Source organism: Manduca sexta, chromosome 27 (genome assembly GCF_014839805.1).
Source record: "Manduca sexta isolate Smith_Timp_Sample1 chromosome 27, JHU_Msex_v1.0, whole genome shotgun sequence".
Classification (NCBI taxonomy): Eukaryota; Metazoa; Arthropoda; class Insecta; order Lepidoptera; family Sphingidae; genus Manduca; species Manduca sexta.
The window spans coordinates 5,637,867-5,653,298 of record NC_051141.1 but is presented as its reverse complement, the minus strand read 5'-3'; the positions used below and the strand labels follow the sequence as shown (position 1 = coordinate 5,653,298).

Sequence of the window (15,432 nt, the reverse complement as noted above, 5' to 3'; positions counted from 1 at the left end):
AAAATCGTAATGTATGTACATCATGTTCTAAAATCGTTAAAGTAAAAAATAATTCCTGCGGCTAAACCATTGATTGTAATTTGATAATTTTTGGTATACGTACTACTAACGTGATACTCGGTATGTGGTTTCATTTAATGTCGCTATGTCGTCACCACCCTGTATACTTGACCACTGCTGAGCACGGGCCTCCTCTACTACTGAGAGGGATTAGGCCTTAGTTCACCACGCTGACCTAGTGCGGATTGGTAGACTTCACACACCTTCGAAATTCCTATACAGAACTTCTCAGATGTGCAGGTTTCCTCACGATGTTTTCCTTCACCGTTAAAGCGAACGATAATTCACAAAGAATACACACATGATTTTTAGAAAATTCAGAGGTGTGTGCCCTTGGGATTTGAACCTGCAGACATTCGTCTTGTCAGTCCGTTCCACACCCAACTAGGCTATCGCCGCTTGCTAGGCTGGGAAATGCATAGATGTTATTTATTTCTGCAATCATGGGATCTGTTAGCAGAGGTGCAACTGATGCATTATATTTCCATATGTATTCCGCCTCATAGTAGGGTCAAGTTTATCGTCATTACGAGCACAAATTCCAGACTCCTGACTGATACTTAGTAGGAAAAATCCAATATCACTTTGTACACACCCTGCAATTCAACTCGAGACTTCAGAACTGCAGACGTAGGTACCGTAACACAACTACGCCACCGAAGTCAGTGTGGTCTGTGTATTAAATAAACATACCAATAATGTTCGCAAATAAGAATTGAACGCTTCTAAATGTAAATATAGAAACAAAACTAATTGCAAATATGCGATATCTTGCAATACTGTCTATGATTTGTCTGACTGTTATCATTCTCTTGCGTTACAATAAGTGAGAACTTCTTGATCTGTCGTAATATGATTATAATATGTATTTATAATATTATTTATAGAATATGTAGAAAATGCTGTTGTTACATTAGATAAATTTATTTATATTATGTTATATATTTTGTTGTAACAAAGTTATTTTTCCCAAATAAATAAAATAAAATAATAACTAGGTTCTTGCAATTATATCAGCATTGACATAATAGCAAGTCTGAAATGCCCTATAATTATAATAACTACTATTATAAATATGATCCAGATTGATCCACAACAAACAACTTTATGAATGAAGGCCGCTTAATCTAAGCCATTCATAGCGATTTTATCTTTGCGCCCAATAATAATAAAAAATATAAGGGATTTTGTAAATATATTAATCTTGGCAACACGGAAACCTTTTTATAGTTTATGGCCGGTAAATAAGGAAATGGATGCCATGATGGTCCGCGATAGACCATTAACGACCAAAATTCCAGAGCGAAGACTGTGGTTATTATTAGGTTTTGGATAATCGATATTTAGATTATGTTTGAGGTTTATCATTATTGTATTCTTAATTGATTATATGTACAGTAATTCTTAAATATTATTAGACAGTTATCCATAATTATTGTTACATTAAGTCATTGAGATTCGAATCGGTTCAAATTTTACTTGGTCCAACAATGATTAATATCTGTAAATCTCAGGAACACGCAGGAACTACTTCATTCTTTGTTCTTGTCGTATCGTATCCTACCTATCGTACCCTAATGTGGCGTAGATGCTGCATATTTTTTCAATCATAATGCAGAAAATATTTAACCCTATTTCCACCGGTTTCTTCTGCTTCAACTATTGAAAATCAACTGCGGACCATATAAACCTATTAACCTCCCCTAAAAATAAGACCAACCTGTTAAAAGTGGAAATAACTATGTAAAATTTACATCATACATATACTACTAGTAATTTTGAGAATTATTGTGGATATAATCAATTATGAGTAATGGTAAAGTTCGAAAATAATTTAAATGGCATTTTCTAAAACCACTTTTTAACGTATTTTTTTTCATAAATGCATTTGTTCATAAACCAAGAAGAAATTCTTACACAATCTATGATAATTATGGGAATTATATTCCAAATTTCGCGGTAAACTTATCAATAACAATATTTCTATTACTACAAATATTGCCCTTGCTTGCAACTTGTAAAGCTTACGCTTGACGTTATCTTTCTAGATATCTATATCCATATTCCCTAATAGCTTTTGAATACCTTCTCCAAACAATGTCATACCCTGAAAATCAATATGGTATTTGGATTAGCTCTAATGTATTCCGAAAATAAGTTCGAAAGTGGTATGAAACTAAAACACACTCGAATACCTCAAAATTATTTTAGTTTCCTCTAAGCTCTAATGGATATCTGAATTCAGAAATAGTTAACACTTTAGTCGATATAATCTGCTGCAGGCTAGTTGCTGTTTTCGATCTAAATATAGTAGTAACATAGCTCCAGTGCAATTCTTGAAGCCATTATAAAATGTGAAATCATTTTAGTTGAATTTATATTTAAATAATTCTATCGATATGTAATACTATATCTAACCTGCCTACCTAATCTGTAATCTTCGAAGTACGGAGATCGCATGACAATATTTTTCAATGTAATTTAATACAATTCATACGTTTCTATATAGCCTAATCAATTCAGACAACACTGTAATTGGAAATATAATAAAATTGTATATAAACTTAGCATATCTTGTTTATATATATACTATGTTCTACCTCTTGGCATGTGCTCTACTACTACGAGCGTTGCCTTGAGTCCTCAAACTGTAACAGTGATAAAATGTATGTTCTCCGGCAGTTGGCTATAGTCCAATACACGGCCACAGCTCAGCAGACAACCACCACCAGCTCCGCACCAAGCGGCAGGCGTCGTTCAGCTGGAAAACCCATGCCGAGCCGCTGCGACCCTGAGGATTTCTCCGAGGCGCCACCAGCTAAAACAATCAGTAAGTGACCTTTCAAGTTTCAAGCATACTGACGGGTTATCCATTAAATACCTTAGTCGTAGATCGTGGCTTCGGCCGCGAATATGTTATTCAACTTTATATCTCGCTTTATATCTCTTTCACGTTGAAAAACCGTGTAAACATAACAAAGTTACTTTCACATTAATATGAATTTTTCTAACATTAAAATAGCGTCAATAAAAAACAGGTCAAAATGATGACTTCGTACTTAAAGATACATGGGATCGATAGTAGTAACAAGGTGGAACACATCAAGAATAGCTTCATTAACCAAAAATCAATGTAATTTAATACATCAAAATTATAATATAATTAATTCAAACTAAATCCCCAAAAGTGTATCAAGTTGTAATTGGGAACGTTTCAATTATAAGTACAAAGTAACTGTACTTATATAATACTAGCTTTTGCCCGCGGCTCCGCCCGCGTTTTAAAGTTTTTCGGGCTAAAGTTTTCCGTTATAAAAGTCACTATATATTTTCCCGGGAGCATATGTTCTTCCCAGGGTCTCAAACTGTCTCCATACCAAATTTCATCTTAATACGTTGGGTAGTTTTTGAGTTTAACACGTTCAGGCAGACAGATGCAGCGGGGGACTTTGTTTTATAATATATTTTTGTAGAACTTTTTAAGAGGAACAATCCCGTCATACATCATTGTTGTATAACTTTAACCGTTTACGCAACGCACGCAACGGTAGCTCTCAAAACTAATAAATTTTCCCCCTTTTTGCAACATGCTTCATTACTGCTCCGCTCCTATTGGTCTTAGCGTGATAATATATAGCCTATAGCACTCTACAAACAAAGGGCTATCCAACACAAAAAGAATTTTTCAGTTTAAACCGGTAGTTCCTGAGATTAGCCATTACTGCTCCGCTCCTATTGGGCATAGCGTGATGATATACAGCCTATAGCACTACAATAACAAAGGGCTATTCAACACAAAAATAATTTTTCAGTTCCAACCGGTAGTTCATGAGATAAGCCATTACTGCTCCGCTCCTATTGGGTATAGCGTGATGATATATAGCCTATAGCACTCCACGAACAAAGGGCTATCCAACACAAAAAGAATTTTTCAGTTCGAACCGGTAGTTCCTGAGATTAGCCATTACTGCTCCGCTCCTATTGGGTATAGCGTGATGATGTATAGCCTATAGCACTCCACGAACAAAGGGCTATCCAACACAAAAAGAATTTTTCATTTCGAACCGGTAGTTCCTGAGATAAGCCATTACTGCTCCGCTCCTATTGGGTATAGCGTGATGATATATAGCCTATAGCACTCCACGAACAAAGGGCTATCCAACCCTAAAAGATTTTTTCAGTTTGAACCGGTAGTTTCTGAGATTAGCGCGTTCAAACAAACAAACAAACAAACAAACTCTTCAGCTTTATATAATAGTATAGATACTACTTAATATAATATTATAATAATGATTTTTTATGTTATGCGAATGTTAGACATTGAAAATAAAACAATTTTTTAAAGTTTCGGTCGTCTGGAAACTCAGTTTAAATAATACTACAATGTTTTATGTTATATTTATGGCACAGTTTGATTCATGTATACCAAATAATTATATGGCCTTTTCAGTAAAAATTTCCAATGAAAAGGGGAAACCATTAAATTAGTTTATTCTCATTTTCAACAACATGAACATTTTAAATCATTTTTTTTTTTTCAATACAAGTTAATTTTAATATAAGACTTTGTAATAGTAAGCTAGCGAATTATAGCTATGATATATAAATTTATTTGAGGCAGTGTAAAACGATTGATAAATAATGTGGGACCTCGTCGCGTGTGCATAATGTTTCCTCGGCAATAATATTGCGAACTCTCACATTTTTTTTTTGTATACTTGTGTAATTTACGATGTAAAAATAAAAGCTAAATACAACTAATAAATTTATTATAAAATCTATGAAACTATACACATTGTTAACTTTGATTTTGTCTGGTTTATATCTATTCTTTATTCTTCCAGAAAAAACACCTTTTAATAGAGTTATTGGGAGTCTCACCCAGGCAGAGTCGTGAGCAAATACTTTTCTTTTATTGCTTTGATTGATCTTACTTTGTAATCAAAACTCGACGAAACAGTTAAAAATATTATATCTACCTTACCTACTAGTCAAGTAGCAGCCCTAGGCTTATAGTTCGCAAACGCGGCAGCAAAACTTTCGTTTTCTTGACTTTCGCTGTCATTGGTGAGACGAGGCGCAAGTAATAGTTTATTTGAAACAGACGTGAGCCAGTTAGTGAATTATTGAAACCGCAGAAACATAGCAACCTAGAGCTTGCGTCTTTAATTAAATAGAATATATTAAATGAAATTTGTGTGTACTTTTCGAGTGTAAAACTTGTCTGACTTGTTGGTGATTTTCGCCCGACATTGTCGCGGCTCGTCACAGCATCACGTCAGGCGTGCAATATAATGCTTTTCTTTTGTAATCCTTTTAACCAACAAATAATAGCAGAGTATTGAATCCAGAATATTATGATTGACTTTACACAGGTCATAAAATATAATATGTTTCTATAACAATAAAAAACATATATTGATACTTAATTAAATTGAAATGGGGACAGATGATGAATAATAAAGGTATTTAAACATATTTTTACTCAAAATACGACGTAATATATTTTAGGTGAGTAACAATTACCGAAAATACAAAGATTTCTTGAATTGTGTTCTGGCAGTATTTAAGGATTGCTAATAAAACTTTTTATAATTTTACACTTAGAAAAATTTTCTATTCAGAGGTAAATTTACTTGAATTTAAAGATCATGATATAATATTAGTCCTGAACATGATTAATCTTTGCAAATACATGTTCAGTTAAAGTTACCGTAAGAGAGATAATTTGATATGGAAATACATAAGTAAAAAATTATGTTTTTCTATAACACCTGGACCCTTGAAGTTAGATGTTATGGACAGTTAGTCGTTTACAATGACTTCAAAATGAGAAATGACGAGAGTGACAGTTTCTGTATGACAACGCGTTAGGTGGCTATGTTTTATTACAATTTTAGATTATATAATAATAATAATAATTAATAAGCCCGCAGGGGCGGCTTTGTGGCGAGCCGACGGTGAGTGGCGACACCGCGTTCCCTGATTCCGTGGGGGCTAAATGAGACCCCCTGACCCTTGGCTTGCCTTAACTGGCCGGCTAGGGGTGGAAGTCGCAAGAGCTAAGAACCTCAGCTCCAGGGTGGAAGTACTCAATCTGCGTAATAGCGAGGAAACCCGCTCCGGGACGCGACAGCGACCCGCGATGGTGAAATCGGTGCACACCTCTCGACACCCTTAAGCCACCCACACCGGTGTTGCGTCCTTGGCTTACGCCACTTATGGGATGCCCATCTAGTGGGGGGCAAGTCACCGCCTGCCTCGAATTCATAAGATTGAGACATTTTACTTGGCAGGCGTCCCGTTGTCTCAGTCAATAGCCCAGTAACCAGTCCAGCAAGATCCCATCCATAGACCCAGTATAATTCCCATCTTATCTGCAATAGTCCCTGCACCTTGCAAGCGCTGTCTTTGGCTGTATTTCCTCCATAAGTACAGACAGAGAGAGTACTCGCAAGGTGTATAAACCCCAACTAGAGTAATGTATCTTAAAGGGGCCTCTACGTGTTGGATCCATGTCCCCACGCAAGCCTTCCAAAAGGACCGGCCTTTATGTCGTCATTTCCCGCAGGAAAGATACAACATAATAATAATAATATAATAAGGTGTATAAACCCCAACTAGAGTAATGTATCTTAAAGGGGCCTCTACGTGTTGGATCCCTGTCCCCACGCAAGCCTTCCAAAAGGACCGGCCTTTATGCCGTGATTTCCCGCAGGAAAGATACAACATAATAATAATATTATCTCTGTATTATAACTATCCCACTGCTTGGCACAGGCCTCCTTTACTACTGAGAGGGATTAGGCCTTAGTCTACCACGCTGGCCTAATGAAGTTAGTAGATTTCACACATCCTCAAAATTCCTGTAGAGAACATTTCAGTTATGCTTGTCTACGATGTTTCCTTCACCTTTAAAGCAAGCGATTTATTTTTTTATTTATTTTTATTTATTTATTTATTATTATTTATTTATTACACTTTATATACAAAGAGTATAAAGGCGGACTTAATGCCGAAGGTATTCTCTACCAGTCAACCTTTCACAAAGAATATAAAAATAATTTTAGAAAAGTCAGAGGTGTGTGCCCTTTGTTTTTAAACCAGCAGTCATTCGTCTCCGCAGTCCGGTCCACAACGAACATTGCCGCTTTCAACAATTTAGATTAATTGATTATACAATCTCTTTAAGTAGTGGCATTATTGTGCGGAATGTAAATTAGAATTCGGAACGCATATTTTTCAAGTATGAGCTCGATGAAAAAAGTTGCTTAAAATTAGTAGTAATTAGTGTGTCATTGGCAATGTGAACAGTCATAAGTAAATGGATAAAATGAAAACTTCAAATCGAATGTATACTTTTGTGTTTTTACCAACATTGTGTTTTTCTTCACAAAAACAAAATATAAGGAATTTACACAAAGGTAAAATCTTACAATTAACCTTAACGTATGTGATTTTAAGTTTTGAGTTTATTCAACTATTTTTGTACCTGTCTGTACGTATAACTAACATATGTAGGTAATAACTACTTAATATAGATATATTCATACCTTAAACCATGTCTTTAAAAGTTAATAAAGGAAGGCGTCGTCCCACCGCCCACACCATTTCTGCTGTGTATATAAATATACACGGCATGAATTAATAAAATGTTATGGGAAATAAAAGTATCAAGAATAAATTACCTTATCCCCATTCAATCAAGCTTGTTAACCCATTTATTATGTCCTTAATATGAGAGCGACATTGGACAATATAACGCCAATCTAAGTTAATAGATCACTGATGTCCTCTGCGCCTTGCGGGCATACTTTTTAATGACAATAATACATCCACTGCACTGTGTTGGTAGTGAACAGCCCTCCTGTGCGTAGAGATAATGAGAAATTGATCTGTAGCTTTTATTTAAAAAATATTTTATACTACGCAGGGGAAGGGCTGAATTATTATTATTAATATAAACGTTTTAACATGGAAGAAGGTTGCATACGATGAAAAATGTTATTAAAGAGCAACAATATAAAAAATCTAGGGAATGGATAATGCTTAATTTCGATTTCTCATGGCCCATCTTAGAATCCGCCTTCGTTTCTCTTTATCTCAGTCGGTTTTATGTCAGTTTTAGAGAGCTATCATACTGGCGGATTGCGAGCGTTTCTACAGCGGAGCAAAGACGTAGTGAATTTACCCAGAATTCGCAGGGGACGCGCTGCGAACACGGTGCGGACTCTCAACGCATTTTGGACAGTCAGTAGTAGAATGAATTCCGGCGAGGAAATATTACTGTTAGCTTTGTTAATTCGACGACGGACTGGAAGATCTACTGTGTATTATATTGTAAATGAATGAAACATGTGTTTCTACATGTGAATGTCAAGAACTTTATGTTACGCGTTAATCCATTGCAATTGATGAAAAGGGTTGTTGTACGAAAGTGTACCTACTCAATTATGTCGTTGAATTTAAGAGCTTACGCATCCGGGCAGCGGCGTGTTCTATGCGCGTCCGCTGCGTTTTCGCGGCGATTTTGCTGTGGCTTCTCTCCGATATGAATTCTTTCGCAATTCACAAGTGTAAGAGCCTTAATTTTTGATTTGGTTAACTGCCAAAAACCCTAAAGCACTTGGCGCGTCGCTAAATCCCAAAGGAAGTAAGTAACATGTCACCATTTCGTGGTTGCTAAATACACATTGAGGCCTATAAGGGTTCGCGAACATTTCCCCTCCCTCTCCCTTCCAACTATCCTGAGATGGCTCCTTCTCCTTCCTTCTTCACTTTATCCCGTCCCTTCTTCCTCCCAGCCCTGAGATCGGATAACCGTGGGTCGCTAGCGTGCCGTCCGCTGGCACTCTCGGTGATAACAGTAGGGCCTACCAACTCCTTACAGGGACTGCCGTGGTTGCTAAGCCGGGGGATCGCTTGTACATCGTTCGCAAGGTACACCTAGTGAAAACCACGGCAGATCTCGAAAAAAAAAATGTCACCATTTATTTATCAAGTTCAAATAGTTTCTATTAATAAGATTTCATTTACATTCAACTGTACTGTTTCACATTTTACATTAACTAATGAAAATCTTGAGGTTATTGAATGTTTGCCAATAAGTATAATTGAGTTTTATACACACATATCATAAATGATATAGAGATAGAATATTTTTGGTTCTATATTCTGATTACGGAGCCGAGACGTAGAGAAGGGGTAACTACAGCTGTTAAAATAGACATGTCCAGTTTTGAATCTTTAATTAAATTCTATTCATCATATTAATTATTTAATTAATGAATTCTGTTTGTCTGAATCTGGTTCAAATGATTTTCTCTAGTTCCTTAAAGATAAAATCATGTACTTAAAATATCTATATCAAAAGGTTGACGTGCAGTCGTAAAAGTACCGCCTTTCATCGTTAAGTTTGGTAGCTACCAGTGGCGAAGCGTCCATACAAGCCGATTCCTACCGGGTTACCTTTTGTAAATTAATTAAAAATAATAAAAGAAAAACATAACAATATAACTAGAATAAAAATAGTATATTCAAACAAGTCATCTTATATTTATTAAATTAAATCAATACTTCAATGATATCTGTCGTTCATATCAAATTCTTAAATCCTAACTCCCGCGCAATGCTCGCACCTTATAGTGTTCGAAGTGAACCCGGCCGCGCATAGCTTCCCTCGCGATATTGGTTTCTCTTTCACACGCAGCGCAGTGTCTTTGTCTAATCTTTTGGAAGTGACGTAAAAATACATGTGTGCGTGCGTGTCTGTGTACTTCAGGGTAACCCGAGAATTTGCGGCTTCATGTTGAGCTATTGGCGCGAAATATTTTTAATAATTTAGAATGTATAATTAGTGTTTGTGCGTTATTAATTCTTGTTGGACTCTTTTAGGTACCTACATTCAAAATATATGATTATTTTGTAAATTCAGAGACTAGACATAATTTTTATGTTAGAAGGAAATTATTAAGTATTATGATATTTTACTGATTTTAATTTATTGTGAACAGCGTATTATATTATGTTACCTGTAGAAAAAAATATTTCGTCGGGTTCCCTTTTCAAAATTTTCACCCTTCGCCACTGGTAGCTACCCCCCTCAAACCATATTGGTGCCCGAGCGAAGTATATAGAATACATCTCACAAACCAGAACAATTACAACCGATTTACCAATCTAATTTACTAAGCACGTAAAAACTATTTATTTTTTACACGCTTCCATGCCAATTGTGCTTGAAAAGTTAAAAACGTCCATAATAATGATTGAGCGATCAATTACCTGACCAATAAATAACGAACTGTAGGCCCTCGTATTAAGTCTTCAATAGCACTTCAGAACAATTTAAGAAGCTAGAAATTGAAATAATTAAACTAAGCAATATTAGCAGCATGTAATGTTTGTTTAAGCGGCAATAGCCTAGTTGGGTGTGGAACGGACTGCCGAGACGAATGTCCGCAGGTTCAAATCCCAAGGGCACACACCTCTGACTTGTCTAAAAAAATCATGTGTGTATTCTTTGTGAATTTATCGTTCGCTTTAACGGTGAAGGAAAACATCGTGAGGAAACCTGCACATCTGAGAAGTTCTCTATAGGAATTTCGAAGGTGTGTGAAGTCTACCAATCCGCTCTAGGCCAGCGTGGTGGACTAAGGCTTAATCCCTCTCAGTAGTAGAGGAGGCCCGTGCTCAGCAGTGGGCAAGTATATAATACAGGGCTGATATTATTATTATGTTGTATCTTTCCTGCGGGAAATCACGGCATAAAGGCCGGTCCCTTTGGAAGGCTTGCGTGGGGACATGGATCCAACACGTAGAGGCCCCTTTAAGATACATTACTTTAGTTGGGGTTTATACACCTTGCGAGTACTCTCTCTGTCTGTACTTATGGAGGAAATACAGCCAAAGACAGCCCTTGCAAGGTGCAGGGACTATTGCAGAAAAGATAGGAATTATACTGGGTCTATGGATGGGATCTAGCTGGACTGGTTGCTGGGCTATTGATTGAGACAACGGGACGCCTGCCAAGTAAAATGTCTCAATCTTATGTATTCAAGGCAGACGGTGACTTGCCCTCCACTAGATGGGCATCCCATAAGTGGCGTAAGCCAAGGACGCAACACCGGTGTGGGTGGCTTAAGGGTGTCGAGAGGTGTGCACCGATTTCACCATCGCAGGTCGCTGTCGCGTCCCGGAGCGGATTTCCTCGTTATTACGCAGATTGAGCACTTCCACCCTAGAGCTGAGTTTCTTAGCTCTTGCGACTTCCACCCCTAGCCGGCCAGTTAAGGCAAGCCAAGGGTCAGGGGGTCTCATTTAGCCCCCACGGAATCAGGGAACGCGGTGTCGCCACTCACCGTCGGCTCGCCACAAAGCCGCCCCTGCGGGCTTATTATTATTATTATTATGGTCAATTCTCTTTATTTTAAAGGTATTTTTTTTTTACATTTTTACATATACATTTAAAAAATAAAACATGCATATAAAAATATAAAAAATGTATGACCCTCCGATGGCGAAGCGCAAGACCCAGGCCACCGGCGGTTAGGGATTCAAAGTGAGGAATCTCCTCACAATGCGCGCCGTGTCCAGCAATACCGCCTTCTGCATCTGGCCTCCGACCCAACGGCCAATTGAGAGCTTCCGAAGATGTTGATCGAGGCTCTTTGGTATCAATCCATGCGCAGAAACGACAATCGGGACAATAATTGTAGAGTCCACATCCCACATGTCGGTAACCTCATGTGCCAAGTCTAAATATTTGGACAATTTATCTTTTTCGGCCTTAACAAGGTTATCGTCATGCGGAATGGTGACATCAACAAGTATTGCCCGGCGCGACAATCGATCTACTATCACAATATCAGGCTTATTGGCAACAATTGTCCTGTCTGTGATAATAGATCGATCCCAATACAGCGTTGCATGATCATTTTCGAGAACTAGTTGTGGTATATACTGGTAATATGGTACTTCAGAAGACACAAGACCATATCGAAGAGCAATTTGCTGGTGTATGATCTTGGCTACAAGGTTGTGTCTATGCAAGTACTCGCCGTTAGCAAGATACGAACAACCGGAAATTACATGCCTGATTGATTCACCAGGACGATGGCATGCCCGACAAATATCGACCGTACCGTCCTTCAGGATGTATTTCCTATAATTGTTCGTTTTGATAACTTCGTCCATAATTGCAAAGACAAAACCCTCAGTTTCCCCAAAGAGGTTACCAAAACGTAGCCAAGATACGGACGCAAGCTGGTCCACATCAGGTCCATGAAGGGCCCGATAGAACCGACCGTGTAATTCTTTGCTCTTCCATATTTCCCTGCGCTCCCTTATACCCAATACCAGCGGTCTTCGCCAGTTCTCTTTCGCCAAGGAAAGCGGGGTTAATCCTTTATACACCATAACTACAACCCTATGCATGCCCACTTCACTGTGAAGGAAATAATCCCTAAGATTGCACACCTCGCGGTTATGCAAGTCCTTAGCATTAAGTAAACCTCGGCCTCCACACTTCCGCGGGATGTACAATCTCATCACTGACGAACGTGGGTGGTGCATACGATGTGCAGTCAGTAGAGTCCGGACCTTTCTGTCCAGGGCGTCCAATTCGGTCTGAGTCCATCTGAGTATACCAAAAGAGTACATGAGTACAGGCATAACCCAACCGTTGAAGGCGCGAATCTTGTTTCCACCCGATAAAAAACTGTTGAGTATTTTTCTCAGGCGGCCAAAGAAACGTTCCCTCACCGATTGTTTTACGTCTGCACTAACAATACCCAATGCCTCAGGCATACCCAGATATTTGTAGGTCTCTGTCTCAGAAAGGGATTTAAGTCTTACAGTCTCTGAGATTTGAATGTCATCAGAGACCACAACCTCTCCTCGCTTCACATGAATAACTGCACATTTATCTACACCAAACTCCATATTGATTGAGTTGCTAAATTTTTCAGTTATTTTTAACAACTCAATCAATTCGGTTTGTTTTGATGCAAACAACTTGAGATCATCCATGTAAAGCAAGTGAGATATAGGCTCACTCCCTCTCCGTAGACGGTATCCTAACCCCGAATCCAACAAGAGAGTACTGAGAGGATTCAGGGCCATGCAGAACCACAATGGACTCAGACTGTCACCCTGGAATATACCCCGCTTGATCCTAATCGGCTCATCACATTCAGCGGGAATCACACCACCTGGATATCTGAGAACAGTGGTCCATTGTCCCATACATGACCCAAGTAAGGTGCATAAATTTGTACCAACCTTATACAAATTCAACACCCTCAAGAGCCAAGTATGGGGCACTGAATCATAGGCTTTCTTATAATCAATCCAGGCAGCCGATAAATTCCGCCTATTATGACGAGCCTGCTGGCAAATGGTCATGTCAATGAGAAGGAGCTCCTTTGTACCACGTGATCCAATCTTGCATCCTGTTTGACCGGGAAAAAGGATATTGTTGGTTGTGAAATGATTTGTAATTTTATATCTTAATATGGATGTGAGGAGTTTGTAAATAGTAGGAAGGCATGTTATGGGTCTATAATTTTTTGGGTCCGTGGTACAACCGGATTTAAAGAGCAGGTGAGTGACACCTGTCGTCATAAATGTTGGAAGCGAACCACCATCAAGCGCATTCTGGAACTGTGCTGCCAAACGAGCATGCGAACTGGGAAACCATTTCAACCAGAAATTGTGCAAACCATCCGGTCCAGGAGCCTTCTAATTTTGTGTTGGACGGATAGCGGCCAGGACATCCACTGGACTAATTGAAATGGCTTCCATAGCCGGTATTGTCTCGCAAGCTCGATCTACAACACCAAACCAGGAGGCTTCAGTGTGGGAGACGGGCGATGACCATATATTCGTCCAATAATTGTGCATATCACGAGCACTAGGTGCTGCCCATCTGCCACACCTTGTGTAGAATTCTCCCAACACCTATAAACCCTCTTTTGATCGCTTTGAAAAGTACGATTCTGTTGGAATCGATCCCATCGTTTCTTATAGCGACGAATGCGGTTCGCCCACGCATAAACTTTTTGTTTAAAGAAGTCTATGCGTTCCGTGATCCAAAGCCTATAATCCTGGGAATTTATTTAATTTATTATTATTATTATTATTAATGTTTGTTTACGTTATAAAGTCTTCTTTCATAAATAGTTGCCTAACTTCTTCGAATGACGTACCCGCGGATCAGGTTAAAGTAAAAGCTAATACGACGAGTTGAAAACAACTTTGTTTTGTACAAATTAGATTATTATAAGACGGCTTTGTTATCAAATAGGAAAAAACTACCATTACCGATTTAGTTTAGATTTTAAAGCACGAAAATGGAACTATCGGTCTACTTCGATCCTTTATCGTACCTTCAAACGATCTACACTACTGCCCATACAATATTTCAGTTGAAATATCTTTGCCTGTAAGTGAAATGTCCAATAAATAATATTTGTGAATTATCGCTTGTTTTAACGATGATTGAAAACATCGTGAGGAAAGCTGAATACTTGAGAAGTTCTTTATAGGAATTGTCGGGATGTGTGGAATCTATTAATCCGCATTAAGCCAGCGTGGTAGACTAAGGCCTAATCCCTCTCACTAGTTAGAGGAGGCCCGTGCCCAGCAGTGCGACAGTATTTAATACGAGCCTGATATTATTATATCTTCTTATTCTTATTAGTTTCACATACTTAAATCGTATTATTTAAACGAATTCTAATTTAAATTCACTGACTCATAAAACTAAAATTTCTTAAATTTCAGAATAAATTCTTCCACTTATTTGAAACTCAATATCAGTTAAATATTTTTGATAAGTAGTCCAGTCAAGTCCTCTTTGAAACTTACCGGGCATTTTTCTTTGTTGTTATCGAAAGTAAAATTCATTGAAATAAATTAATGATTTCGTTTCAGGACGAATTAAAAAGTTTTATGTCTTAATTTGATAAGTTCAGCTAATATTGAAATCGATTTTATGTTATGCGAATCTAAAAACGTCTTACCTGAAAAATTGAGATAATATAATTATATTTTTTTTTTTTTTTGCATAGTATAGTGGTAATATTTAATTTAGTTAAATGAGAGTATAGTTTATATTATATCATACTAAATAATAAACAGTAGATAAATGCTCTGAAGCACGCTACGTTTATACAGGGTGGATTTTTGCAATGCGACAGCAATACTACCAAAAAAAAACTGTTAATGCCTATCTTAATTTTCAAAAATAATGGATAGGTTATGGTAACTGCCCCATTTTATAAATCAATTTTTACATTAGGCGCTGTGATAGAATTACACTATAATCTTAGTTACGTGCAAATATAATATTATGTTGCTAATTAAAATTCA

The 15,432-nt window shown here is 37.6% G+C and overlaps 1 protein-coding gene across 1 annotated transcript in view; it reads left to right on the top strand.

Moving 5' to 3' along the window:
* LOC115448606 overlaps positions 1-15,432 on the top strand; it is a 160,978-nt gene that overhangs the window by 122,082 nt on the left and 23,464 nt on the right. The window contains exon 8 of the mRNA XM_037444047.1: positions 2,743-2,890. Coding sequence (XP_037299944.1) covers positions 2,743-2,890 — 148 coding nt within the window. The remainder of the gene's footprint in view (positions 1-2,742; positions 2,891-15,432) is intronic.